General features: G+C 46.8%; 1 protein-coding gene across 47 annotated transcripts in view; it reads left to right on the forward strand.

Moving 5' to 3' along the window:
• Window positions 1-27,750, forward strand: part of NCOR2 (nuclear receptor corepressor 2) — a 397,818-nt gene that overhangs the window by 106,965 nt on the left and 263,103 nt on the right. For all 47 annotated transcript variants that reach the window (XM_037879169.2, XM_037879168.2, XM_037879164.2 and 44 more), the window contains one exon: window positions 24,544-24,671. In XM_037879169.2, coding sequence (XP_037735097.1) covers window positions 24,544-24,671 — 128 coding nt within the window. The remainder of the gene's footprint in view (window positions 1-24,543; window positions 24,672-27,750) is intronic.

Here is a 27,750-nt window from a genome sequence, read left to right on the forward strand (position 1 = left end):
TGAGTCCCTCCTGCTCAAAGCACTAGACCGCACTACTCAATCAGCCCAAAACTCTCATGGGGCACACCGGAGGATTGGAAAGTCATTTGGGATAGCCACGTCTGACACAGAGGGAAGCAGGCTGGGTTTTTGGGCGTGGGAGAATCTAGGCTATGTCCTGAAGAAGTCGTTTGCATGTGAATCAGTTGTCTTTTCTTAGTGGTGTTTGCTAGCAAAGCTGTTTTTCCTAATCCTATTATCCAGAAGCCATGCAAGACAGCGCTTCTATTTGATGACCCAGAGCTAGGAAGGGTTAACCCATCCGAATCCCGCTGCTCTGTACTGTCACCCCTACCCCAGCTCACTCCTCCTGGATCTTTGAATGTTTGAGATTTAAGATCGAAATGGAAAAGACTTTCCGTAGTGGAACAGCTTCCATCGGCACAAGTTGCTTGAACTAATCTTATTAGGTGTCGGAGCATAGAGCATACTTGTCAGGCTGCTCTTTGGAGCCAGCCCCTTGGTGAGTCATAGCAAGTGGACCACAGTTACGAAGGCGTTTATAGCGTGTTTTAGTGTAGGCGGGCTGAGGTGACCTTGTTTCAGGGTTAGCTTTGTAACAGGGAATCCCATTGAACTGCCCTGACTGCAAAGCCTCCAAATCCAGGAAATGTCGATGTGAGGCTGAAAGTTTTGTTCTTCCCCCACTCTGCTGCTCTTCAGGAGCACAGCACCCATGGGAGTGTCTGGGAAGGGGTCGGGAAAGCTCTGCGGTAGAAAGCCAAGTAAGGTGAGGGGAAGGGATGGGCTTTCGGCTCTGTTTCTTTGCTTGTACGGGGTTGCTTGGGGCCTTTCTTCTGCCCTCTTTTACATTCCACAAGGAGGCTTTTCGTCTTCGGTAACCGAGACACACGTGTGAGTCTCGACACAGTTCTCCCTTCCGCGCCCGCTGTGTGGGGGCACGAGAGGGGCTCGGCGCTCTCATCTCTCTGCTGGCCTCTGGCAAGTACCCTAGGCCTTGACGAACTGGCGCTCTTCGCCTTCCAGCTCAGCTCCCACCCTCCTCAAATACTTGTGTGTATTCCTCCACGGCTTGGCAGCAGCATCCTAATGTCAAGTCTCACTGTTGCTGGGGGAGAGCAGGAGAAGGGAAACCCTCTTGGCGGGTGGGGTCCCCCCCATCGTCCCCTTCCCCCGCTCTCCCCCCCCCCCCCCCCCCCCCGCGGTCTCACCCCAGTCCTCAGGGGAATTTTGGGTCCTGCTCGTTGGGCGGCTTCCTGTCAGTTTGCTTTTCTTACGGGGGGTGGTCATTAGCCTGTCAAGCAGGCTCTGGAGCCCTTCTGCCCAGGCTGCAGCTCTGTATCCTAACCTTTGCCGGTCAGCCGATTAGCCACAGATGGGGGAAGGAGCTACTCTGTCGCTGGACCCCTTATTGGCTGTGGCAGCATGCAGCTTATACACCCCAGGGCAGCGCAGTTTCACAAGGATGCCATGTGCAGTGGAGTGAAGGGGCAAATTCTGTCCTGATCAGAAACTAGACATGGGGGTGGAGGCTGGAGGGGATGGGGGCGCGGAGAAACACACCAGGTTTGCAATCATTTCAGAGCCTTCAAAGAGAGTCCACTTTGAGTGTGACCCCAGAAATGAGCGAATGCTCAGGACCGTGGGCTCGACTTCTTATATCTTCCAAACCAGCTTTGCTTTTCCTTTTGTGGCACCATCTAATAAAGTGAAACCAACCAGTTGTGTTGGATGCAAGTTGAAACATGAGTGCTAGATTTTTTTCCAGCCTGCCCTTCCTCGCTGGCTGGCATGAATGCTGTTTTTATTCTGCTGAGTTAAGGTTGGAGCAGTTTGCTGGCTCAGCTTCTAAAGGCTATTTTTACAGCCACATTAAATCTTCCAGAGTTATATGATACTGCTGAGGTGTTTAGGAGCTGGAGAGGCCTTGTTTGAGGCTGCAGATGGGAACCCAAAAGGATCATTTCCTACTTAGTGAATACAGAGGAGTCTTTCCCCCTCTTCCCACCCACGCAGTCTCCGCCACGGCCTCGTCAAAGCTACCTTGTCTCCCTTAACAAGGTGGAGGGTGCGGCATTTCTCAGAAACCTCTTCCTGTGTGATCTCCTTGTGCTCTGTTTGCAAATGCACATCTCTCACTTGGCAGAGCTGTCACCTGGCACCTGACCATGGCAGTAGGGACAGAGCTCATCTCTGGTTAGGACTATTGGGGAGGGAAGATGCAGTTGTTTGCTTTGAAGTTTCCTGCAGTGTGGTATTAACCCCAGCGTGGAGCTTGCTTGCATGTCTTGGCCAGGTCACTTTTTTGTCATGGGCTGTCTGTCTAGTACGAGCTAGTTTGGAAGGAGATGGCGGAGGAACAAACCTGCCCCGGTGCTAATAAGTGTCTGCTTTTAATGATATTTTGATTCAGGTTTGCTACATCCTCTGACATATTTTGCAAGAATAGGGTCCTAACCCTAGGTAAATTCATGACTACTTAGGCTGCCTGCAGGATATTTTTGATTACATTGGTAGGGACTGTTCGGTTCTTACGTTTGTACGGTGTTTAGCACTACGGTGCTTGGATGTCTAGCTGTGACCATAATACAAGTAAATCCATAGCTTTGTCTGTCAGTGGTCCTGCATTCACACACCTTGACCCCCATATCTGCTGTTGAAAAGAGCCTTGTAGAAACGGGGGGCGGAGGTGGTGGTTCAGAAATTAGCCTTAAAATGGTTTCAGGCTCAGAGAGACTTTCAGAGGAAGAGAGATTTGTTTAAAGATGCGGCAAATAAGAGGGGGCGTGATAAAAGCATGCCAAACAATGGGTGGTATAGAGAAGGTAAATTGGGCACTTCTATTTACCTTTCTCATGATGCAAAAACAAGGGCACAAAAACAGAAAGGCAGAGAACTTCAAATTAAAAAAAGGTTACGTGTTTTATGGATATCTTTGCCACAAGGTATCATTAAGACCATGAGTTCAGAATTTGAAAGAGGACTGGACATTTATATGTCTAATGAGAACATGCAGAGTTCCTTTAGTTAAGGGTTTAAGAAAAAGGAACAGCCCCCTGCCTGCCAAAAAAAACCCCCAAATTTGGAAGGGACATAAATCCTCATGCTTAGGAGTATAAACTAACCTCTAATATGTGGGGTTAAGAAGAAATTTCCTATATAGGTAGGTAGGTTATTTTATCATCGCCCAATTCAGAGGTTTTTTCCAACTTCCTGGGAAGTATCTGGTACTGGCCACTGTCAGAGAGACAGGATGCTAGTGAGCCCACTGGTCTGGTACGTTATACCATCCCTGTATAGCTCATTTTTGCTTTATTTAAAATAAATGACATGCGATCTCTGTAGAAGTGTGGGTGTTCTTAATGGGAAAGGCAAAAGCCTTTCCTTTTTTAAGGCCAAATTCAGCAATGGTGTTTATCTGAAAACAGCTGTATGAATGGTTCCTCCCTTTGCTCCCAAGTGCACTGAATTGTGGACCAAGCAAAAGGGGACAGCAGATCATTTTCCACATTAATGAGTAGCTGGAGCAGCATAATATGTGGATGTCTTGTCAATTGCTGTCTTGCCAGCTCTTGGAGGGAGGGATTGCTTATTGAATGTTCTGTGACCTTTAGCTAAAGGTGAAAATGCATATTACTTGTATGCTTAACCGTGTAATGTGTCGGGAGCTCCTGCTCTCTCGAAGGAAACCTTAGCTTGAGGGGTTTTCATTTTCTGTCAACCCACAGATATTTTCTGTAAACAGATCAATTAGAACATAGAATGGCCCTGCTGAGTCAGACCAAAAGGCTGCCTAGCCCAGTATCCTGTCTTTTGACAGTGGCTGGTGCCAGATGCTTCAGAGGGAATGAACAGAAGAAGGCAATCTGAGTGGTCCGTCCCCTGTCATCCAGTCCCAGCTTCTGGCAAATTTCCTTTCCTAGCCTTGCCTCCATCCCTCGCTGTAAAGCCCCAAGTAATCTATAGGCAATGGGGTGGGAAGGGTTCCCCCCCATCCATGTATCCAATTTCCTGTGGTGTCCTCCTTAATGTCATAATTTACCTGCTCATGCCGTGCCGTTTCATAGCTGTAGGAATGATTATGACCTGGGCAGGAGTGGGGGAACCTGCATGGTAGGACTAGCAAAGGGGAGGTTTAGGCATTCTGAGAGACACGGTCTGTTGTTGCGGGCATCAGCAGGAAATATCAAGGGGCCCCAGCGTTGCGCATTGGTTTACTTTATGGAGATTTTAACTTTGTGTGTTGCGAGCACTAAATTCCCCCGCACAGAGTCGCTAGTTGAAGAGTGAAGGAATGAAATCTCCTCTCCACAGAACAGGTGGCTCACTATGAGCTTCCTACACGCTGCCCGGCAAAAACGATCCTTTCTCTGGAGGGACCACTTCTGTTGAGACTCAATTTTATGAGGGAGACTTCAGCTGCTCATGTTTGGAACCACTGAGCTTAAATTTTCAAACAAGCACCTCTGTGCATCTTCATGCTGCCTCTCACGCTTGGGAGGAGCTCCCCATAAACATCCACAAAGCTACTTTGTTGTCCTCCTTTGGCTTTCTCCTTAACTCTCCTTTGCCATGTGATGCCTACAAAACTTGGCAATAGTTAGGCTTCTGGTGTGCTGAGAACACAGCCTATCATGCTGACCAATAGCATCTTGTTTCCTTGTGCTCCCCCGTCTGTCTGTCTCAGTCTGTTGTTTTACACTTAGATTGTGAGCTCTTTTTGATCTGTGTTTGTATAGTGTCTAGCACAATGGGGGTCCAATCCATCGTTGGGGCCCCAGGCACCACCCTAAAACAATAATAAATAATGCTTATATGGGCTTGATTTTGCAGCTAGCAAAGTCAGTGGCAAAACTCCCGTTGACTTTAGTAAGTGCAGGATCTGGTCCATGACTCTCTGCTCAGCGGCTGAGCACAGCATGTCTCTACCTCTGGCCGAAGTTCACCCTTTGCGAGGCTAGCGTTCTGGAACCACAGTGCTGTATCTCTAGTGAACTAGCCCATTAGCGTCTGAATCAAAAACTCCCTTGCTACAAGTGCCTGTTCCTTAGGGTCTGAGACCATCCTATTTTGGGGGAAGTTCCATGGCCTGTGTTATACAGGAGGTCTGACTAGATGATCACTATGGTCCCTCCTGGCCGTGGCATCTATGAATCTATCCCAGAGATGTCCCTTAGACATGGCGCTCATTCAGCGCTGACCTGCCAGTTTAGCAGGCTGTTGGAGGTCACCTTCACACCCAATCAAGCAAAATCAAGGGGATTGGTAAATATATGCCAGCATGTTGATGTAAATTGTTGGAGAGGATCAGAGAAGTTAAATGGGGAATTAGTCATTGCAGTCTCCACCTAACGGCTTCCCTGCTGAAGAGGGATGTAATGTAACAAATCAAAAAGTCTGCAGGTTGGCCTACGCGCACCTTTGTCCGAAATAACAAACTTGGTTGTAAGTCTCGCTGCTAGCTATTTTGGTGCCAGTCTGGGTGTGTACACTCTTACTTTGGATTACAAGCTCCCTATTTTGATTTAAGAAGTTATTTTATTAGTATTTTTTAACTGATTTCAAGTTAAATCACAATAGGACGCTCAAAATCTGAAATAAGTGTCCACACCCAGAATTGCACTAAAATAGCGAAGGATGCAAATTACAAGTTGTTGCTTCAGTGTGTGTCGAACCTGCTGTAAAGGAAAGTGTTTGGCCATGATGATGTAGTTGGTCCGTCAGCATTTTGTTACTTGCTCAGACACTGAAACACGGCTGGGGAAGTCGTGAGCCCTTCTGGTTCTTCCATTGGCTTTGAGCTTCCAGACTGAAATGCCTGTTAGCATGGATCAGAAAAGAAATGGTTCATCTCAAGTGTTAATTTCATCTGCATTAATAAAGGCAGTTATAATACATTACTGTACAACCAATCTAAACAGAACGGTTTGTTTTGGTATGTATCCTTCATTGTCGTTGGCAAATCCATCAGCACAATCTTGATCAGTCTGACTCTCGTACATCCTTAAGGGAGGCTGTATTTAGATAATCTGCTTCATAAACTGGCTCATGTGATAGCAATATCTCCTTAGAGCAGGGTTAATCAACAGGCAGACCACAGGCCAAATCCGGACCACCAGACGCGTTTGAATGGACCCCCAAATCTTTTTATTTACTTATTATAAAATTTTTTTATTATTATTTTCTCTGGAGTCTGGACTTGACTATACCATGACAAAGAAATTTGGACCATGACCAAAAATAATCAATTATCCCTGCCTTAGGGTATTTCTATATCAGATCTCCTAAGCTAGGCAGGGTCAGCCTGAGAGTCATTCAAATGTTGTAGTGGGTGACATAGCAGGGGGTGGTGCTCAGAGTTAATACTGAATCAGTGCCCTAGCGAGAGGTTATAAAGACATAATGATGCTGGAGATTCTCTTCACTGGGGAGGCATAAACCTGTGAGGTCCTGACCACTCGTGATCATTAAAGATCCCCTGGCACTTCTCCCAACAGCAAGGGTGTTAATCTTGGAGTCCTGACCAAAATCCAGCTCGGGTAATTATGTTCTTCCTACCTGAAGTTCTCCCTGTAGTTTTGAACTGGGCAAGCCTATCCTGAAAAACTGTCGCATCGGGATGTATGTTGCCAGTGGGGCAGGGTTGCTATAGATGGCAACATTTTAGAGGTGGGTGACATGATCCATATATAAAAATCGCTTTGAGATGAGTCCGTATGAATAGTGCTTTATGCATGATAAATGTAAGGTGCTATTGGTATTACTGATTCGTGGAGAGGCAGTGAATAATTTTACCTCTAGAACCACAGTGCTTGTCTGTGTTAATTTATACTTCTGTTGCAAACTGAAGACATTAGAGCATCAAACACCAGCCTGCCCTGGTGTTGCTCAAAGCTCCCTCCTCCCCATCCCAGCAATCCCCAAAAGCAAAGAGATTCCTAGTAGCTGCACAGCAGTGTTGGAGTCTGTTCAGATTTCACACGAGATATTGTCATCTGTCAGAGTACTTTCCGTGATCCCATGCCTGGTGTTTTATTGGCATTTGAAGACTGATTTGATTTTTAAAAAATTTTTTTTAAACCAAAACCGTGGAACTGATATGGCAACTTTGATTCAGCTGCTTACTAACAAACTCAAATCAGCTCTCTGGAAAAGTGGCTTTATATTTCTGATGACACATTATGTGAGCTCTGAACTGTACAGTGATGGCTTGATTTAATTGATTTATGTTTTGGGTTGGGATAGCTTGAAAGCAAAGCCAGAAGACCCCCTGATTCCCAGCTCTGGATTCTGTCTCCTTGCCAGGAAAGGCTTAGCTTCCAACACTTGGGATTCACAATGCATTTTCCCTGGTACCTTTTTTTAAAAACAGATGGAGCTGTGGCAAATCTCCAATTTTGCTTCCTAGCCAGGAATCTACACTTCAGAGGGGCTTTTGAATTTGATTTGTAAACCTGTGGGATGCTTCCTTGCATTTAAAAACATCACATGGGTTAATCACAAGAACACAGTAAATCTATACAAGGGAGTAATACCTTGTAATGAGGACTTTCAGCTGACCCTGTTGGAGCTCTGAATATCACCTGTTTCCCCTCCTCTTCCTTGTGTTCCATCATAATAGAACTCTTGGTACAGCCATCATCAGTGGTGACTGGCTGGGATTCTTATTGGAGCTCTTCCGCCACGTTCCTTAATTGGCTAAAGGAATTTCCATTGAGTTGAATGTCACTCTTCTCCCAGCCAAGATTGTGACTGCCATACTCTGTCATCCCAGAAATCCAGTGTGGCCGTGGAGCCCAGGGTCCTATCTGACAGCGCTTTACCCGTAAGCCAGGAGATGTGGTGGCTTTTGGCTTAAGTACACCAGGAGCTTCAGTTTGCTGTGAAGACTGCCCGATGGCTGGCTTTATCAACGTGGTGCCGGACAATGAAAACTCCAAATGATAAGCATGCAGCATCACAGAGGAAAATGACTTCATTCGTTGTGTTTGGAAGGCAAAGCCATCAAACAGCTCTGAGACCGCGATTTGGGGAAGAGAAGAAAGTGTGAGAATGGATGGAAACTCTCTGAAAGAGGACTATGGAGTTATGTAACACTGCATATGTGCAGAATATAGATCAAAGCATGGACCTTGGTCTGAAGAGCTTGCAGTGGAAGATAAGCAAGGTAGAAGCACGGTCTTGTGGTTGAGGCACCGACCTAGGATTCAGGAGATCTGAACATCAATGGGACATAGGCTCCTAAGTACCCAAGTCACTTTTAAAATGGGGTTTAACCCCATGAATCTCTCAGGTGCTTTGGAAAATGTTACCCTTAATATCTCTGGTTCTCCTTTCCCAGGATAGTAATCCTTCCTTTCTCCACCATTTGTCCAGTCTATGTAGATGGGCCTTGTGTGTATGTAAATGATGCCAACACAATGGAGATCTTGGCTGGGGCCTCTAGAATGGAAATAATAGGTGGTAATATAAAGACCAGTGATGGGACAACGGCACAGATAAAGGAGCCGTGGGGAGGATCTCTAAAGAAAATGAGTAGGAAGGCTTCCTGGAAGAAACGAGTTTAAGGAAGAGAGGATTGGGGGTTTCTTGGCAGACAAGACTAAGGAACTGGTTCCAAGCATATAGATAGCATGCTAGAAAGCCCGGAGCTGAGAGGAGGAGGAGGAAGTGATAAGCGGGAAAAGTAGGAGTGAGATGGGGAGTCAGAAATTTAGAGCAGAGGTGCTTAAATTGCAGAAGAGATTTGGAGAGGGGCAAGATTAGATGAGGTCCCGAAGGTGAGGTGAGGAGCTTGGGTGCATTAAAGGAATGGGATTCAAGGGTGTGGTGGTGGCTTGAGAGTTGTGGTTAGCATGTGACCACAAGTGATTCTGGAAAGCTGAGTTCCAAGCCTTGGCGGGATTTTACAGGAAGATTCCGGTGAACAAGAGATGGAAATCCCCAGCAAAAGGCTCTGTTTTAATTGTGGCTGGGTATGACTCAGGGATGGGGAAGGGAGCACAGGGTCCTGCAGTGGTCTGACATTTCTGCTGGAGAAGCTCCAAAGAAGCGAAGTCCTAAATTGTTTCTCTTTTGCAGACACCTTTGGTTGTGTCTGCCATCTGCCTGAGGACTGGCTGCTCAAATCTGGCAGCAGGTGTCAGAGTGGCTGCAGCTAGTTACAAGGACCCACTGGTCAGATGACTGCGAAGTCAGAAAAACAGAGTGCTATTCCCCGTGACATTGGTTCTTTTCAGTGAATGGCATATTTGGCATGGCCAGGAAAAACACCACCGAAATTCACAGCTCACTGGGAGAAAAAATAAGTTAAGAAGGATGTGCTGCCCTGCAGCTGGTCCATACGCTGCTCGAGATGGCAACAAAAAGCAATGCCTTTCCAAGAGCAGGCCACGTGGAGTGTGGTCACCTTCCGAAACAAAAGGCCAAGCCAGCAGTGTTTGGGAGATTGATGGCCCGGAGACTCTACTGGAACAATAAGGATGTTGTCTGAAGCACATGTTGCATCCCTGTAGACAAGATAACACTGTGTTAATTCAACCAAGTTTTTATTCCTAACCTTATCTCAAACAACATACTTGATTATGGAGGAGGAGTTGTTGTTGCAAGAAAAATAAAGCATCTCTGATCTTCCTGTTGGATATTCAAATGGTTGGAGGGCGGGTGGTGCTGGGTTGGGTTGACCTGTTTGATCAATAGCTTCCTTTTGTTTCTGCGTAATCAGTTGCAGATGTTTTCTCAGGGGGGGGGGCAGAAAAGTGAATCATTGCAGAAGAAGCCAGCTGAGTCTAGCTACATAGCAACTCCAGTGTGGACTGCCTTTATCAAGGCAACAGATTGCCCCTAACTCACTGCAGAAAGACATCCACAGAGGACATCTCCCTTGATTAGAGTGAAAAGTTACAGATGATAAGGCAAGCCCAGTCATAGTGTGAGCCACTAAGTGATTTATTCTTAGAATGAATCTTCAAGCTCTTCTGTACTGGAGAATGTTTTCAATTCCCTTTTTCCCTCTCCCAGCTGTAACTGAAAGGATACTATCAAGTTGTTCATTCCTGAACTTGACCTAAATAGTAACCTTTGGATGCAGTAAGAAAAGGAGTACTTGTGGCACCTTAGAGACTAACCAATTTATTTGAGCATATTTGGATGCAGTGTGTGTCTACACAATTTCCAGACCTGCATATGGCTGGCAGCCTGATGGGGTAAGAGAGCTTGATGGGGAATGCCACATTAAACACTTCCTTTTGGTTGTAAAATATTGGTGGTTTTTTTTTTTAATTTATTTTAAAGCCATTATTGATGTAGAAACTTGGAGTGATCATGTTTTGGTCCTTGTGTTTCCTCTGCTTGCTGAATGGCAGCTGGTAGTGAGCAAATAGCGTGCCAAGAGCTATGCTAACATGGTTGATACTGGTGCACAAACAAGGAATGAAATCACCAATGAGCCATGCTTACCTTTGGAGCTACATTAGAAGGACAGGGGAAATGACTCAATGGGTCACAGAGTAGCAGCCGTATTAGTCTGTATCCACAAAAAGAAAAGGAGGACTTGTGGCACCTTAGGGACTAAAATTTATTTGAGCATAAGCTTTCGTGAGCTACAGCTCACTTCGTCGGATGCATTCAGTTTTTTCCACTGTATGCATCCAACGAAGTGAGCTGTAGCTCACGAAAGCTTATGCTCAAATAAATTTTAGTCTCTAAGGTGCCACAAGTCCTCCTTTTCTTTTTTTCAATGGGTCAGTTACCCGGCAAGGTGCTATAGATTGGGGCCTGACCCTAACTGCTTGTGAATTATGAGCAGCGTGGGACAAAATTCAGCCCCAGTCTTACTCGTCTCCAAAACCAGTGGAGCGGTTCCTTCCTGCATGCTCTGACAGTAACCAAGGGGCTGTGTTCTGGGATGTATCTGGGGGACCAGAAGCATGTAGACATGCAGATCATGCTATGCAGCCTAGACTCAGTTATGATCTCTCTGCATATACCCCACACAGAAGATTTTGTGTGTGCGTGTGCTCATGAGAATGAGTGATATGGGCTTTGGGTGATGGTGGCTTGTTGCCAACCAGAATAAAGGAACATCTTGATGTTTCTGTAGCAGCGTGAGTGCGTGTGGGTGCCTTTACCAGCATGCCGGGGGTATTTCCACACCAGCCCAGAATTTGGTCTGTTTGCTAAATGTGTCTGGTGGTAGCGAGGAGATTAGTGTCACTGTCACATGTGTAAGAGGTTACGGCAGATCCCCAGTGGACAAACCACATTTGAATTCCCGCTGGCATCAGTGCATGACTCAGCGCTGGCGTCATGGTGCTGCCAGGGCTTGTGCCTGCCTCCAGTGAAGCCGCACTGGAGCCCGGGCTGTGAGAGGCCATCCCCGCACCTGCCTCTGCAGCAGCGCGTGCCGCTGGGGGAGAGTTGCATTACGGCACCGCTCTCTGCCCCTCCATGTTAATGCGGTTGGAGAGGCAGAGTTAGCAGAAGCCGTAGTGTTGGGGACAGCTGCTTGGGGAGAAGACTACCCTGTAATGGCTCCTCACAAGCCCTGTGTCAGGGAGGGGAGGAACCACCCTGCCCCGCCTCCGAGTAGGAACCAGGGAACAAACCGTACTTTTAAAAAATGACCCCTCCCTCCAAAGAAACAACCAACCAGCCTACCCAGTGCAGGGTATCGAGATCAAACTCCTCCCTCCCCCCATCTGCCACAAACACCTTAGAGCACATCCATCCAGCGCCACTGTAGTTGCTGGCAGTGATGCTCCTCCGTCCGTCCAACGACGGAGGAGCAGCAAGAGGCCGTGAATGCAGAGCTCCTGCCAGGATGCTCTTCTGAATGAGGTGGGGATGTCTCCTCTCCAATTGCACAGTGAGTTTCTTAGACCTAGTCTGTTGTCTTGCAAGGGTGCAGTGAGAGCCTGGTGCTGCCAGACCGCATCGTGGCACTGCTGAGATGTTTAGTTATTTCTAAATCCCCCATTTTTGGCCTCAGAAAGTGGCTTTACATGGGTAAAGGCTAAAAAGTACATTTCTCGGTCTGCGGGACAGCTGATGTGCTGCCAGTGCCCAGGGCCATCTAAACACCCTGGAGCTAAAATAGGTCCTGCTTGATGCTGGCATAAAGATACCTGGTATTGGATCCACAGCCCTGGAGACAGAAATCCTCCAGTCTGAGTTGCAGCAGTCCAGGCTTCCCCCAAACTCTTCCTGTTGCCTGACGTGCCATGACCCTCGTTGGGAGGCAACCTGCATGGACAAGACAGTAGCTGGGTCAATGTAATTCTAGGTCTTTTTGCTGAGACCGTCCTGTGTAACAGTAAAATACCTCCCGTCTCAAAAATATTCCCCGTTTTGCTACTGAGCAAGTGGAAGCTGCTTAGAACGTTCCCCGTGAGCATTTGCAGCTTGTGTGCATGCTTGCCGTGGGGGAAGAGTGTTGGTGACCCTGGTGGCATGGGCATCTGGCTTGGGGGATTGAACTCCCCTCAGCAAAGGGAGAAGTGAGATGGGATTCATTGGCAAAACAAGTGCCGGAGCTGGGAGGAAGAATGGTTTAGTGGATAGGCTTCATGCCTGGGACACGGGACCCCTGGGTTGAATTCCCAGCTCTGCTGGAGGCTTCCTGTGTGATGTTGCGCAAATCACTTGGGGCACGTCTACGCAGGGATTAAAACACCAGCCACTGGCCTGGGTCAGCTGACTTTGGCTCGCGGGGCTCAGGCTCTAGGGCTGAAAAATTGCTCTGTAGACATTTGGGCTTGGCTGGAGCTGATCTCTGAGACCCTGCGAGGGCGGAGGGCCTGAGCCCAAACGTCTACACGGCAATTTTTAGCCCCGCTTAGACATTTCCTCAGGGAACTGAGTCACAGACACTATCTGTAAAATACTACTACTGATGATGATTCCTCGCTCTTACCTCCCCGACCTCGAGGGGGTGTTGTCAGGATAAATACGTTAAAGGTTGTGAGGCACTTAGATACGGTCATAATGGGGACCACAAGTACTATAGATAGTGATTGGTAAATTGAGGCACAGAGAGGTTCTGATTGCTCCAAAGAGACACCACGAGTTACTAGGAAGCCTAGGATTCCTGGCTCGCATCCTGGGCTCTAACCACTAGTCCAGCCTCTCTCTCAGGCAGCAGTTTCCTACAACTTCATGCCCATGTTGTCCCAGGCTGTTGCAGGTTTCACTCTGTGACATGCTGGAACCTGCTGCTAGCACATTGCTGTCCGTGAGAGGCTTCAGCTTTGCTTTCTTAACTGAATGATTCCCAGAGAACACCGGGGATTTGTGTGTCCTGGGCTGGCACAATTTGGCTGCTATAAAACCATCTTTTTCTCCCAGTTCAGTTGATCTGCAGTTGAAAGGGATTCTTTAAAAACAATGTTTTGATTACCAGCAATTGAAATGAACCAAACATCAAAGTCCTACCATTAAGATAAGGAGCAAATTATACTAAAATGTATGTGTCCACCCTCATTTTGTGCTTACCTTTTAGGGCACCATCTGATTAAGCAGCTTCATTTTCGGCGAAGCTGTTGTCTCCGGGCAGTTGAAATGTCCTGTTTTCAAAAAAAATTGCTTGCAATAAAACACAAAGTGAACTTGTCGTATATGATCTGTGCAGTGTGCCAGCTAGGGGGAAAGGGACTCGGCTTTGCTTATTCGTAAACACTTCATCAGAGTCCGGACTGGTGGCTTATAAAAAGGCTGATAGCTGCACAGCTGGGCTTGGGGCACGCAGCGTTCTGGCAGAATGGCATCTCCTGAGTTTTTTGTGCACGAGGCCTGTGGGAGGGAAACTGAGGCAGGTCGAGATTCCCAAGTACTTGGAATCACAGGTATTAGAGATGGAACAGACCTGTTCAGTCACCGGGATCATCCCTCTTCCACTGGAGAGGTGGCCCCTTGTTGTATAGCAGGGGTGGGCAAACTTTTTGGCCGGAGGGGCACATCGGGGTTCCGAAACCGTATGGAGGGCTGCTATAGTGTATTGAATTGATCCCTGTAGGAACCTGCTACTTATGGGGTGCTACTTGTGGCTGCCAGTCCTGGTGCTCTGAGTGGCATGGTAAGGGGGTGGGAGCGGGGGGTTGGGTAAGGGGCGGGGGACAGTCGGGACAGGGAGCAGGGGCGGTTGGATGGGGTGGAGGTTCTGGGGGGAGCGGTCAGGGGATGGGGAACAGGGGGAGGTTGGATAGGGTGTGGGAGTGCCGGGGGACCTGTCAGGGAGTGGGGGTGTGGATGTGGATGGGGTCAGGGGACAGGGAGCGGGGGGGTTGGATGGGTCGGGGGGTCTGAGGGGGGAAGTCAGGGGGCGGGAAGTGGGAGGGGGCGGATAGGGGGCAGGGGCCAGGCTGTTTCGGGAGGCACAGCCTTCCCTATCCAAGTGTAGTGTATTAAATTGCTCCCCGTAGGAATATGCTACTTACGGTGTACTACTTACCGCTGCCAGTCCTGGTGCTCTGTAAGTAGCACATTCCTACAGGGAGCAATTTTAATACGCTACACCCAGCAGCTCTCACAGCCACGCTGCCCGGCAGGACCTCGCAGCCCCGTCGTCCAGCGTGCTGGCAGCATGGCGAGCTGAGGCTGTGGGGGAGAGGGGACAGCACGGGAGGGGCCTATCCTCCCCGGCCGGGAGCTCAAGGGCCAGGCAGGACGGTCCCGTGGGCTGGATGTGGCCCGTGGGCCGTAGTTTGTCCACCTCTGTTGTATAGTGTCTACTGTTTTGTTGAGCTCACTTGCAAACGTCTCGATCACTGGAAGACCATTCCACGGTGGAATAGAACACACCAGTAGGGAATGCTCTGCTAGAGGTCTAGGTCTCCCTAAACTCACTGTAAAAAGGCGTTAAAAATGAAACTTAAGAAAGGGAATGATAAAGGCTGTTCCTCTATTGGGAAAATGATGGGTAATTTTTGATGCAAGATGAGCCCATAGCCTCTGGCTGTCCACCCCTTGTCCCCACCTTGCATCTACGTTACTTCTCTTAGGAGCTAATTCTGATGCCAGTGAGGAGCTGTGGGTGCCTTGAACCCCTCCGGATCAGGCTGAGTAAGGGTCCTTGCTCCACATGGGAAAGTGCCTGGGAGAGCAGAAGCATAACAGGGGTTGTCTGCGACCTGGCATTGTCTGGGTTTGGAGGAAAGTGCTTTGCTTTGAAGGTCCAAAGCCTGGAGCAGATTGCAGAGTTGCTTCCAAACTTCCCTTTCTCTCTCATGGCTGGAGATCAGGCAGCCCAGACCCTGCCAGCTGGAAACAGGGAGAGAAAAGAATGAAACATGCAAGCAACCACATATGGTTAGAACAGCAATCAAACTAAGCAACAAGAATGGTCGCTTGCATGCAGTTATTGGTTCAGCATACAGGTTATCTTGAGGTTGGGAGCTAATGGGGGCTTTTATTTGAGACAATGTGGAAGATGACTTTGCAGACAGAAAGCTTTCAAAAATTAAGAAGCTTTTTCCTTAAAACCCTCTGGGTTTCTGTGATGCTCATGGCTTTCTTGAAGATTGAATTCAGCCTCCTCACGCTCGCTCTCTCTCGCTCACTCTTTTTTTTTGAAGGCAGTTTGATTGTTGTATCTAAATGAGCCTGACAAGCGCAGGTTATTCAGGGTCAGAGGATTTACCAGGAAGTGGGGGTGGGAGGAGTGCTTGCAGGGCTTCAGAAAAAAAATAATGCACTGAAAACAGAAACATAAAAAGACCTTGAGAATGCCAGAGCTGTCTGTCATCAGCTAGCTCCCACCAACACACAGCGGATGTGCAAATTAATCTAACCCTCCTTGGTGGCTAAGGATGGCTTTAGAACGATTTCACATGGGCCTTATGCACCTTTCTGTGCTCCTGCATGGAGACACTTATTTTAATGAGGCTGTTTGGCTCTTTAGTGTGCTTTTTTTTTTTTTTTAAATAATTTTTTGTGTGATTTGTTCTTCCATTTCGATCCTTTGCAGAACCCCAAACACTTTAGGGTGTGTGTGTTGCAGCTGTAACCGTTTTTGTTGGGTTATCTGAACTGATTGTGTATTTGGGTGCAGTGGAAGGCACTGCCCCAGAAACAAACAGTTTTAAATGGAGAGCTACGTTTTCAGTGCATGTGGTTGGCTGAAGGTAGGTAAAAATGTCATGTATTTTGAGGGGGCTGACCATGTTGTTTTAACTTCTAGGCCCTTACCCCACTAGTTCCACCAGCAATCAGCATAAAATATGGTGCCATCAGTGACCACCCATTCAAGCCCGTTAGCTTCAGCGGGCTTTCAAATCTAAATTAGAGCAGAATTGGGCCCGGTATTTCCAACCGGATGCAAAATTAGAATCTGACCAAATGCATTTTTTAACAGAAGGCGGGAGGGCGGAGAGCACGCTGTGGTCTTGCTAGTTTTATGATGGGGTCTAAGTTGAGGCTCTTGATGTCCCATGTGGATCCTCTCCTATCTCCAGGGCGTGTGCCATGGACACCATACGCTCTCCAAGGTTTTAAGTAGGTGGAATTGGAATTCTTGTTGTTCTTGGCTGCCACCTGTTGTAATCCCTGTTCCCAGTCCCTCTCCCTCCTGGCTAGCAGCCACACACATCCCTGCACCTGGGTCCTGCATGCATCCTATAATTAATGGAGCAAATGAACTGGAAGTACAGTTAGTTAGTGTTGTGGGAATGGACTACCACTAAAATCTGCCGTGGACAGGATCACTGAAAGTTTGGATGTTAGCTGCAGTGAAATAATAAATAGGGCAATTTCAGCATCCTGGCCAGGGCAACAATCCAAAGCACTGGAGAGAGGGCGTGTGATTCTGTGCAACAGCTGCTGGTTTTAGAGTGATAAATATGTACATTGATACATTTCTGGGCCTGGTTGATCCTTCATGTTGTTTTCCCCGTCCATTTCCATGGAGATGTTACTGCTAGCAGGGAACAGTTTCTTTGGGCCTTTAGCCCACATGGTCCAGTGTGGCACTGAGGGGAAAACCCTGAGCGTGGCTTGAGGAAGATCAAGAGGAACCGTTCCCTCTGCATTTCGCTGCGAAGCTGTGAGTGATCGCAAGGATGTGGCAGCCTGCTTCTGGTTCTGTAATGACTGGCAGGTCTGCTTCTGCTCCGGGAGCTGGGCTGTCCAGTGCTGCTTCCATTGTGCAAATCTGGTGTGGTTGGAGTCTCTCTCACTAGGTTATTGCAGAGGATTAAGCAGTGTGCAATATTAGCCGTTATTCATGTGTTGAGGTTGCAGTAAGGGTTTGATGGGGTGTGTGAGTGAGTGAGTGGCGAGGGGGAGGACAGTTTTCGTTGTAGAAAAGGGATCTTGAATACTATCCAAGAGCCTTTGCTCTGCATACAACACTCTTTGTCCTCAGTGGACCTATATACTACCCTCAGTCTCCACATAGAAATCCAGTTAAAGTCCCTGGGTTATGGGCTGCCCTTAACCCCTATGAGGCAGCCCCACTGCTAGCCTGTGCTGCCTTTAGTCCGTGTCATGAACTCCCATTGTTATCCATGATGAGTGTGTCATAAATGGTTAGATAAACATCTCCATGTTGCACGACTATTGCTGTTAACAGACCAGTTGTTGCCCAAGACCTGCACATGGAATAGGATCTCAGGCAAGGAGCATAACCCTTTCGTTTGAAATGTAACTCTTCGGTGGCACACTGAAAATTGCCATGCTCTCTGAGGACCCATGTGCTGTCATAGCAGAAAGAAAGCTCCAGACAGTTTGTTTATACGTTTTAACAATTAATGTAGTTTCTTTCTCCCAACAGTTAGGTTTCGGGGGAAATTGATCAAGAAGGTGATAAGACCTGGGGTTTCCCAAATGGTGGCTGCTGCTACTGTTGATTAGCTTGGAAAGATTGTGTCTCCTTCATTTGTGTCTCAGAAGAGTTAATTTCCACCAGCAAAACTGAAAAATGTTGCTAATTCCTTCTTCCCACACCACCTTTTTTTCAAGACATCAGTTTGCAAAACTCTGTAGAATTTCCAGAAGCCACAAAGCAATATCCAAGTCATCATGAAAGAAGATCTGGTCAGCCTGCAGGCTGTTGGAAGGAGTGTTTCAAATGATCCGCAAGTGATTTCAAAGTCAAGACAATCCAGACAAGCCTGCCTGCTTTCTTTTTGGAATAACCACTGCACACTGATTTATCTTCCAGCTTATGCAGTATCCTGTTTGGTCCCTTTCCCCCACCTCTCCACCCTCTGTCTTAGGTGAGCTGAAGTTGTTGTGCACAGTAGTGTCCCGAACATGGTTATAGTAGTTAGAACCATTGGACACGTTTGTTTCCTGTTTCTTTTTTTTTTTTCTCTCTCATGAATGGGGAGTCCGTTGAAGTGGTGTCCCAGTGGTTAGGGCACTAGTCTAGATCTTGGGAGACCAGCCTTCAATTCCCTGCTCTGCCCTGGACTTCATGTGTGACTTTGGGCAAGTCATCTAGCCTCCCTGAGCCTCAGGTCCCATCTGCAAAACAGGGATAACAGCGCTGCCCTGCCTCCCAGGGATGTGCGTTCGAGATTGTGAGGCGCTTAACCCTCATTATTGTAGCATCTACATAGGTAGATACATTTGGGGCAGGTGTTCCAGTTGGAATGCTTTGAGGATGGTGACTGCCCCACAGCACCCTGGTTTTAAAGGGGGGTTCTAGATAAGAAGTTAAGTTGGGGAATGAGGGAGAACATGTTTTGAAATTTGTGGCCTGCTCTCGTTTCTAATTTGAGTGCGTGCCTTTTGGTGCTCTAATTGAATGGTGTTTCAAAAGCAGGCAAAAGACTTGTGCTTTAGAGAGCACCAAGTGGGGGCTTTTCATGTTTTTGTCTGTCATGACAAGTTTTATCAGCAACTTGTGAGCTAATAAGGTGTCAGTGCGGCTATTTGATGGTCTCACACTGAATGGAACCCCTGGCAAGGAGATGCTACTTTTAGGTTGTACAGTCTGGCTGGGGGCGGGGGGGGGGGGGCATTCCTACTAGCATGTTGTGTTCTGGAAAGCTGCATTGTCTGCCAGGAATTGTAGAGTGGAGAAGCAGATGAGTGGGATGGAGGGAAAGGGAATGAAATCGCAAGAGGAGAAAACGGGGGATATAACAGCTCCATGGAGAAAGAGCCTACTGCTTTGAGCTATCAGCAAACAGAGGAGAGAGTTGTTTTATTTTGTTTCCTTTTTTTTCCCCAAAGGAAGAGAAAAGAGATCCAGAGAGAGAAGGAATGGAGAATGAGCAAAAAGTAGAATTTAAAAAACCAAAAACAACCAAGAAAACGAAGAGACATATAGCTTCGGGGCCAGACTGTGTTTGGTCATCTGAGTCCCAGTGTTTTATCCACATTCTCTAGCAGGAGGCAAAGAATTGCAGTACATTTTGGGTTGATAGGTGCAAGTTGTATCGCTTCTCCCATGTGTCTTTGCGCATGGTGCTGCATGCCTTGCTGTTGCATTGGGGCCATCACCTACATTCTGAGTGGAGAGGTCACAAGAGAAGCTCCGGAATGATAAAGATGGTCATCTCTTTGTCATGGTAGCACTTGGAAGGTTTTCTGGTGGGGGTTGCCTCGTGCTGTGTGCCTGTTAAAGATTGCAAAACAAACTGACACCTGCTTGTTAAACCCTAAAGGTATTTGCTTATGAAAGGCGCAATCTTGGCACACAATGCAATTTACTGTAGTAACTTTCTGAGCAATTAATCCATTCTGACAGGTCTCCAGTGGCTACTTTGATGGTTCGTCAAAGGGCACAGAGAGATTCATGGATTTTAATCCTTTATGCTAACTTTTCAGGTTGTTTTGTGCTGGCAGAACCAACCACTAACATTAGTGAAGTGAAACACGCCAGAGACTGTCAGTGAACTTTTGGAAATTGTATTGGCCAACGTTGTGTTTAGTGGTGAAGCTGGAAAGGCAGGTCTCAAAGATCTTAACCCATAGGTAGTAGCACATCTCTGTGAGCTTCCCCTTCGCTTCAGGCAGTATAACAAGACTTGTAAGGCTAGTGATAATTGGGAGGAAGGCTGACTTGAGCAGGAGATAGAAGGAGGCAATCTGGAAGTGGGAGAGCCTTCTTACAGGGTTAGAGCTGGGGAGATATTGGGCCTGACAAAAATCTCCCCATAGACGATGGGCGCTAAAACGGGAGATCAGGCACAGATGTCAGGGAATCATGACTACTCTGCCCTTCGCACAGTGCTATATGGAGGGATGTCCTGGCTAGATTGGTGGTTTGGATCCGGTATGGAAAAGGGAACCAGAGTATAGGAAAGATTGAACACCACTGCATTAGACACCAGGGCTGAAATATGCCTGCCTCTTTGAGGTTTGCAATACTCTCCTAGCAATCATGTAATTGGCTTGGCAGGGTCTTCCTGGTTGGGCATGACGTAAACCATATATAATTGCTGTTAATGCAAAATTGAGATTGACGTTTTTACTGGGCAAATCCACCTCTCGAACTAGGAATCTGGGCATTATTTATTCCTTTTAATAAGTTTCTTCAAAAGGGGACTGTCCTGTTTATGGGCCCGCCTATCCGTCCATTCGCTGTCTATGCTTATATTTTGTATAGCTTCCCTAGTGAAGTGCCGAAAGCAACATCATATGGGACCTTTAAAAATAGGATGAGCCAGTAATTGAGGGAATGTGCCTTCGTGAGAAGTCCTGTAGTGAGTGTCTGGGAGATGGACTGGAAGATCTAATAGGATCATTCCGTCTCAAACTTCCTTGGTTTTATGTATCAGATAATATAGAGTTGGGCCAGTGACATATGTCTAACCGACATTTCTGAGTTCCAAACAGAGCCACATGCTCCACTGGCTAGTATTGCTAGAGACTAAGCAACGCAGGGGATTTTATCTCTGGAGAGCTGGGCCATATCAGAATTGGGAATGCCGAAGTAAAGTTGGACCTAAACAGACTCCAGTAGGTGTTTTCTTCACATGAAACCACCTGTCAAGTCATGCCTCGGTTCAGGAGAGGCCCAGGTCTGGAATAGCCGGGGTGTAGTTGAAGCAGGGGACCTAAAGCGCTGGATAAGTTCTATGCAAACTTGTCCATGCCGCCTAAAAAGGACTGGACTTGACCAAGATCATCTAGAATAGAAAAAGAAAACCAAGAGTAACGCCACACTATCGCTTAGTGGCGGGAAACCATGAACTCTGGCGCCATGGGCTAATATCCCCGTGTACTATTCCAGGCATAACAAGAAATAGTAGCTAGTAGACGCCACCGTTTCCCCCTTTTGATATTTGTCTCATTTAAGCTTTTGTGAAGGAGATGCTGAACTTGGAAATAATTCTGTTTTTCTTGGCTCCTCTGGAGGGAATGCCTAGAATTCCTTTTTTTTTTTCCCCTCCCCCTGGTTTTCCATAGAGTTACTGTACAAACATGTTATTTTACCTCTTGACATCCCAAGATGTTGGGCTTTGATATTTCCTGACATTTTCTTCTAATCTGTAGTCCCAGTTGCAATTGAAGCATTGGCTTTCATTGCTGATTTCTTTGTTCTTTCTTACAATTGAGGGGGGAAGTCTTCAACATGAGATCATTGTCCAACTCCTCTTGATTTTTAAAGGCTGCCTAACTGCACGCATTTTGAAAATCAATGGAACTTATCTAGTCCCATCACTATAGTATCTGGGGCCAGGTCTACACTAAAAAGTTGGGTTGACCAAGCTACGTTGCATGGGGGGGTGAAAACTCCACACCCGTGAGCGACATAGTTAAGCCGATCTAATCCCCCGGCGTAGACAGCGCTATGTCGACAGAAGAACTCTTCGGTCAACCTGGCTGCCCCCTCTTGGAGAGGTGGATTAACCACAGTGACGGGCGAACCCCTTCTGTCGCTGTAGCGAGCGTTTACACTGAAGCACTACAGTGGCAAAGCTGTCCCTCTGCGGCTGTACCGGTTTGAGTGTAGACATAGCCTAAAGCATCACGGTTTTTAATATATTTAGAAGGGATGCATGAACATTTTCTTTTGAAATTGGCTTTTGGCAGAAAATTGGGTGTTTCTGTCTGATTTCCATGGACAATTTTGCTTTTTTGATTCAACAAAAAAAATCCCAACAAAACAAACCCTGGAAATATTTTGGTAGAAACACCAAATAGTATGATTTGCCTGTGCTGCTGCAGTGCATCCTGGGAGTTATAGTTTGGTTTCCTCCTGTCCCGGTTCTCTTTTGTGGGCTGGGCTCCCTGGCTGGACTTCATTCTGCCATGGCTGGGGACTCTCATGGTGCATTGCCTTCCTTTGCAATTTTTGCCAAAAAATTTAAGTGTTCTGTGGGGAGAGAGAACCTGCTTTCTGGCCAGCTCTTTCATTTATCCTCAGAACCCTGCTGTGAGGAACAGCCATATTTGTTATTGCCATTATACAAATGGGGCGGGGCCACTGAGGCACAGAGAGACTAAGTGATGTGCCCAAGGTGTCACAGTGAGTCTTTTGAGCTGGGAAGGGAACCTAGGTCTTCTGAATCCTGGGCTAGTGCTGTAACCACTGGATCATTCTTCCTCCCCTCTGAAACACGTATCTGCAGGGTTTACCAAAACCATACAGTGAGTGGCTTGGGAATCAAACCAGGGTAGAAACTTCTCAGTTTTTTTCAGGTGAAAAATACTTAAAATATGGTCTGAATTCCTAGTAGTTTCCTTCCTTCTGGCATAACTATGTTCCAGTATTACCATGGTTTTCATGAAAGTGGCGGGACATTACGAAGCATTGATCAGATAATTAGATTATTAATCTTTGCTCCCCCACCCCCCCACCCCCCGGTGGGCAGGCATCTATCTGTAGATAAATAGCAGTTGAAATATAGCAGCTGAAATATTTCATTGTTTGAATAAGAGCCTTTGTGGCACAGAGCAGGAGGGCTCCTTAGTTAATTAAATCAGGGACATACAGTACTGTACTCTCCAAGGGCTAAGGAACAAAAGGGATGTGTACATAATAAGTAACAAACTGTCCTTTCTACCTCTTTTTGCTCAGTTCTTGGGAGCCACGTTTAAAGGGTCGTGGTCAAGATGATGTATTTTCTTTTTATTGTTACCAACACCGTAGGTTATTAAAGTTGAAAGCATTTTAGAAATTTAATTTTCTTTTAAACTTTTCTACTCCTTGGATTTGACTTCAGCGGACCCACTTGCATGCTTAAAGTTAAGCACATGTTTGGCTGGATTGGGGACAGTGCTCAGCATGTTGTAGGATGAGCCCTTTGTCTGCCTGTTGCTGTTTCACACCGGTATACCTGCATCCACACTACACAGGGTTGTGCCGCTTTAACTATAGAGGTGTAATGAAAATGATAAAACTTTCTAGCGTAGACAGGGCCTCAGGCTGGACAATGAAATGAGCTTGATTTAGTTTTAGTTTCTCATAATATGAAACTCTTTAGGGAAGGGACTGTCTTTTTGTTCAGTGTTTGTACAGCACCTAGCGCAATGGGTCCGTGACTGAGACTCCTTGATGTCATGATAATACTACTACTAATAATAATGTGCCTTTTTGGAGGATCTGCTTTAGCCAAACACAAGTTATTGGGTTCCAAGCAGGGGCAACTGGGTGAAATGACCTGTGAGAGACAGGACGTCCGACTAGAGGATCTAATGGTTCCTTAAACTCTGTGGGTCTGTTGTGCTGAAGGTTGATAACTCTCTGCAGAACTGGATTGAAATTAAGTAATCTTACATTACAAACATTTTTCATCACACCGGGTTTTCATGTATAAAGCCCCTTTGCTGCTTCCCAAACCCCCCACTTGAGAATTTTGGCCTAACCACGTGACTGTGTTGCTGTACTGTGGGAGGATGGCTGTTTAACACTTCTGCTGCTGGCCCTGCAGAGGCAGGCCAGCATCCTTTCACAGACGATCAGATGTCTCCTTGATTAGCATCAGAAAGATGTAAGATGCCTGGTAAATGGGCTGCACTTGAAGAGACCTTTCCAAGTCCCTTCCACCAGAAGCCGCGGTGAAGTGATTGATGGGAATGTGGACTGAGTGAATGAGGCTACGACTGTAGGTCCAGAGCAAAGACCTGCCTCAGCACAGTGACAGTCCACTTCTAGCCATATTTCTTTTGTGTGTGGCGGGAAGGAGAGAGGGAATGGAATAGCTCAGGGGAAATGGTGAAAGATGACCGCGCCTTTCAGCTCTAGGTCACTGGACCAAACCCAGCCCAGATCACATGTGCCCACGGTGAAATGAGTTTGTGGTCTGAGTCCGTTGACTAGAGTGGATGTGTGACTATGTTACAAGCGACCACCCTCACCGTTGTGGTGCCCTTTTGAGCAGTCCAAGCAGAGGGGCCCACGACTGACTGAATAGGCCACATAGACCATCTCAACCCAACATGTGTTGAGGTTCATTGGTAAGGCAGCTCAGCTCGCACTGCTCCCCCTTACATGGTGGATAGAGAGCTCAGAGCTCCCCAGGGAATTCAATCTGGCACCTGGTGTTCTTAAAGGAATATCACCCATAATTTGCAGAGATGAAAATGCAAGTGATCACGGTCCTCTGAATATTTGATATCCGCAGAACAACTCTCTTTCTATGTTTGTTGCAGGAGGTGGGTCTCTTAGAGTATCAGCATCATCCCAGGGATTACACTTCCCACCTACCACCTGGATCTATTTTGCAGCCACAGCGGAGGAGGCCTTCCTTGCTGTCTGAATTCCAGCCAGGGAATGAAAGGTAAGGAGGCGGGCATTCTTCCCACAGAGTCTCCTCCTGGGTGTCTGTGTGTGTCTGAATTCCTCATTCCTTCATCTTCGCACAGCGCTTGGAAGGTGACGCGTGCTCTGTAAGACCTAAGCGCTATTATTATGAGCTCCATGTGTTTTAATGAAGTTTATTGTACTTGATGATGCAAAAGCTCTTCTGATTTCTACAGTATAATCCAATCCCCATAATGATCCCTACATGCCAAACGTTCGGAAGAAAGGGCCTTGTGTGTCTGGGGCTGTCCTTCCATTTCCAGTGGAGGGCACTGCTAAGTGGGAGGGCACTGGGCCTGCGGGTGTGTGCTTTTTTTTGGTTCTCCATGGGTGCTAAAGCCAGAGGAAACATCTGACAGCCTGAGCTAGAGAACACTAGAATAACAGGCTGTGTGCTCTCTGTCTCTGTTCCCTGGGCCAGACTCTGAGCTCGGTTGCGCTGGTGCAAATGTGTAATTACTGATTTATGACTTGTCCCTTTTTCTTAACCCCTTTACTGTCTGCTGTGTAACTTTAAACAAGAACGCTTCCATGAAGCTGTACATTGGCTCGATCAGCTCTGTGGGCTTCTCTGAGTGGGAAGTGAATGCAGTGTTTTTGGTTTTGGTTTTAACTCTAAAAGGCAAAAGGGAGGAGTTAGAGGAACCAGAATGGTCGGTTTCCACTGTTCACCTCCACTTCTTCTTTTGTTGCTCTCCTCCTGTTTTTTTTTAAATTTCTCCTTTTACACTTGCATCTTCCACTCATTTCATTCTTGCCAGGTCCCATTGCCTTCCCGTCATGCTCGCCGATAACCCCAGGGAGAGTGTGCAGGGTGTTTTTATGTGCGGCTCAGCCAAGCACAGTGTGGCTAACAGTTTTGTAGATGCACTAACCACAGGAGCTAACCAGTTAAAAAGGCCAGCACTCTTGCTCTCGGTTTCATTGCAAAACACCACGCTCTCCATGTTACAGTTTCTTTTCTGCATTTGACACCGAGTGGTCTTGGAAAAAAAAATAGCCTGGAAGTGAAATACATACTGTAGAACAGTAGACTTATGCAAGACAGCGTTTGACTCTTGCTACTGGGTATGGCTAAGAGCAGTCCTGAATCACTGAGCCCTCAGTTATGGCTGGATCAAAAATACATTTCTGCTTTTCCAAAATCATAACCGTTAGAGGTAGGGAAAGATATATTAGGTCATCAGGTTCGTTCCACGATAAGTGCATGAACCTTATGATGGATTGCTCCAGATTTTGGCCAGAAATGCCAAAATACCCTCTCTTTCCCAACAGCGTGGGTTCTCACCGATGCAGTCGAGTCAAACAAGCGAGAATCTGGCAAAAAAAATACAGATTTTGAAATTGCTCTTTGCATCTGGTAGCATGGTGATGTATGTACTGGTGAGGTGGACTGAGTGCAGGCCTCAGGCACTTGTGCAAAGAGGTAGTGTCAGTTTTGATGACGACTAATCCATCTCTCTGCCTGACGCATTGTTTTGACTTGCTCTGATTTCTCAGTGGTAACTCCTCCATAGTGTAGCGCCTGAAAACAAAGTTGGAAGTGGGCCAAATCAGAACCGTTTATCTGAATCCTCCTACGTAAATGGGACCTTGATAGAAACAGCCCCTGACTTTAGTTTTTACAATTATGAGTGTGCTGATGAGGTTTGGCAAAATCCGGAACAGGACCTACCCTTTTTTGGGCATTTGCCCAGTAAGAATTTGTTTCAAGGTACTGAATGTATTCTTTTCACATTCATTTCTTGTTTCCCTGTATAACAAGATACCAGAGGGAATACAAAAGCAGCCTGCTTATATTACTGACTGATTTTTTTACATGAGCAGTTCTTAGAACACCAAATGCAAAAGGGTCTCAGAAACATCTGCCTCGTATATGCTATGTGATTTATACAATAGAGCCTATCCTGTGTAGTGTGGTCGTGGACTCACAGACTTTAAGGTCAGAAGGGACCATCATGATCATCTAGTCTGACCTCCTGCGTTCTGGCTGAGTTACTGAAGTCCTCAAATCGTAATTTAAAGACTTCAAGTTACAGAGAATTGACACTAGTTTAAACCTGCAAGTGACCCGGGCCCCATCCTGCAGAAGAAGGTGAGGCCCCCCCCCCCCCCAGGGTCTTTGCCAATCTGACCAAGAATAGTATGTTTTTAACCCTTCAAGCACTGATTAAAGAAAAGATGAAGGACAGCCTGGGTCCTCTGCTCAGTGGAGAAGGTGAGCTGGTAACAGAGGATGATAGGAAGGCGGAGCTGCTCAGCGCCTACTTTGCTTCAGTCTTCTCACAAAAAATAAAGTGACTGGATGACAGCGAAGTTACTGTAGACAAGGGGAAAGGGCTGCAGATTGGGATAAGCAAAGAACATGTCGGGGATCTTCTGACCAATTTGAATGAATTCAGATCAGCGGTGTCTGATGCTGTTCACCCCAGGGTACTGAAGGAATTAGCGGAAGACATCTCGGAGCCACTGGCAATGATGTTTGCAAACTCATGGATAACAGGAGAGGGCCTGAAAGACTGGAGCAGGGCTAACGTGGTGCCCATCTTTAAAAAGGAGGAGCCGGGGAACTACAGACCAGTCAGCCTGTCCTAGATACCTGGGAAGCTACTAGAGCAATGTCTAAAACATTCAATTTGCGACTACCTGGAGGATAGAGGGGTGATCTAAAGAAGCCAGCATGGATTTACCAAGAACAAATCATGCCAAACCAGCTTGATCTCCTTTGACAAGGTAACTCGTTTGGTGGTTAGGGGGAATGCGGTGGACATAATATACCTGGACTTTAACAAGGCTTTTGATATATAGTGCCACATGACATTCTGATAAGTAGCTGGAGAAATGCAGGCTCAGTGGAACTGCCATTAAGTGGATACATAACTGGTTAGACAACCACAAACAAAGAGTAACTATTAATGGAATGTCAGATTGGAGGGATGTCTCAAGTGGGGTTCCACAGGGATCTGTTCTGGGTTCGGTGTTGTTTAACATCTTTATTAATAACCTGGATGTAGGAAGAGAGAGCATCCTGATCAAATTTGCAGATGACACAAAGC

This window comes from Chelonia mydas, chromosome 15 (assembly GCF_015237465.2).
Source record: "Chelonia mydas isolate rCheMyd1 chromosome 15, rCheMyd1.pri.v2, whole genome shotgun sequence".
Lineage (NCBI taxonomy): Eukaryota > Metazoa > Chordata > Testudines > Cheloniidae > Chelonia > Chelonia mydas.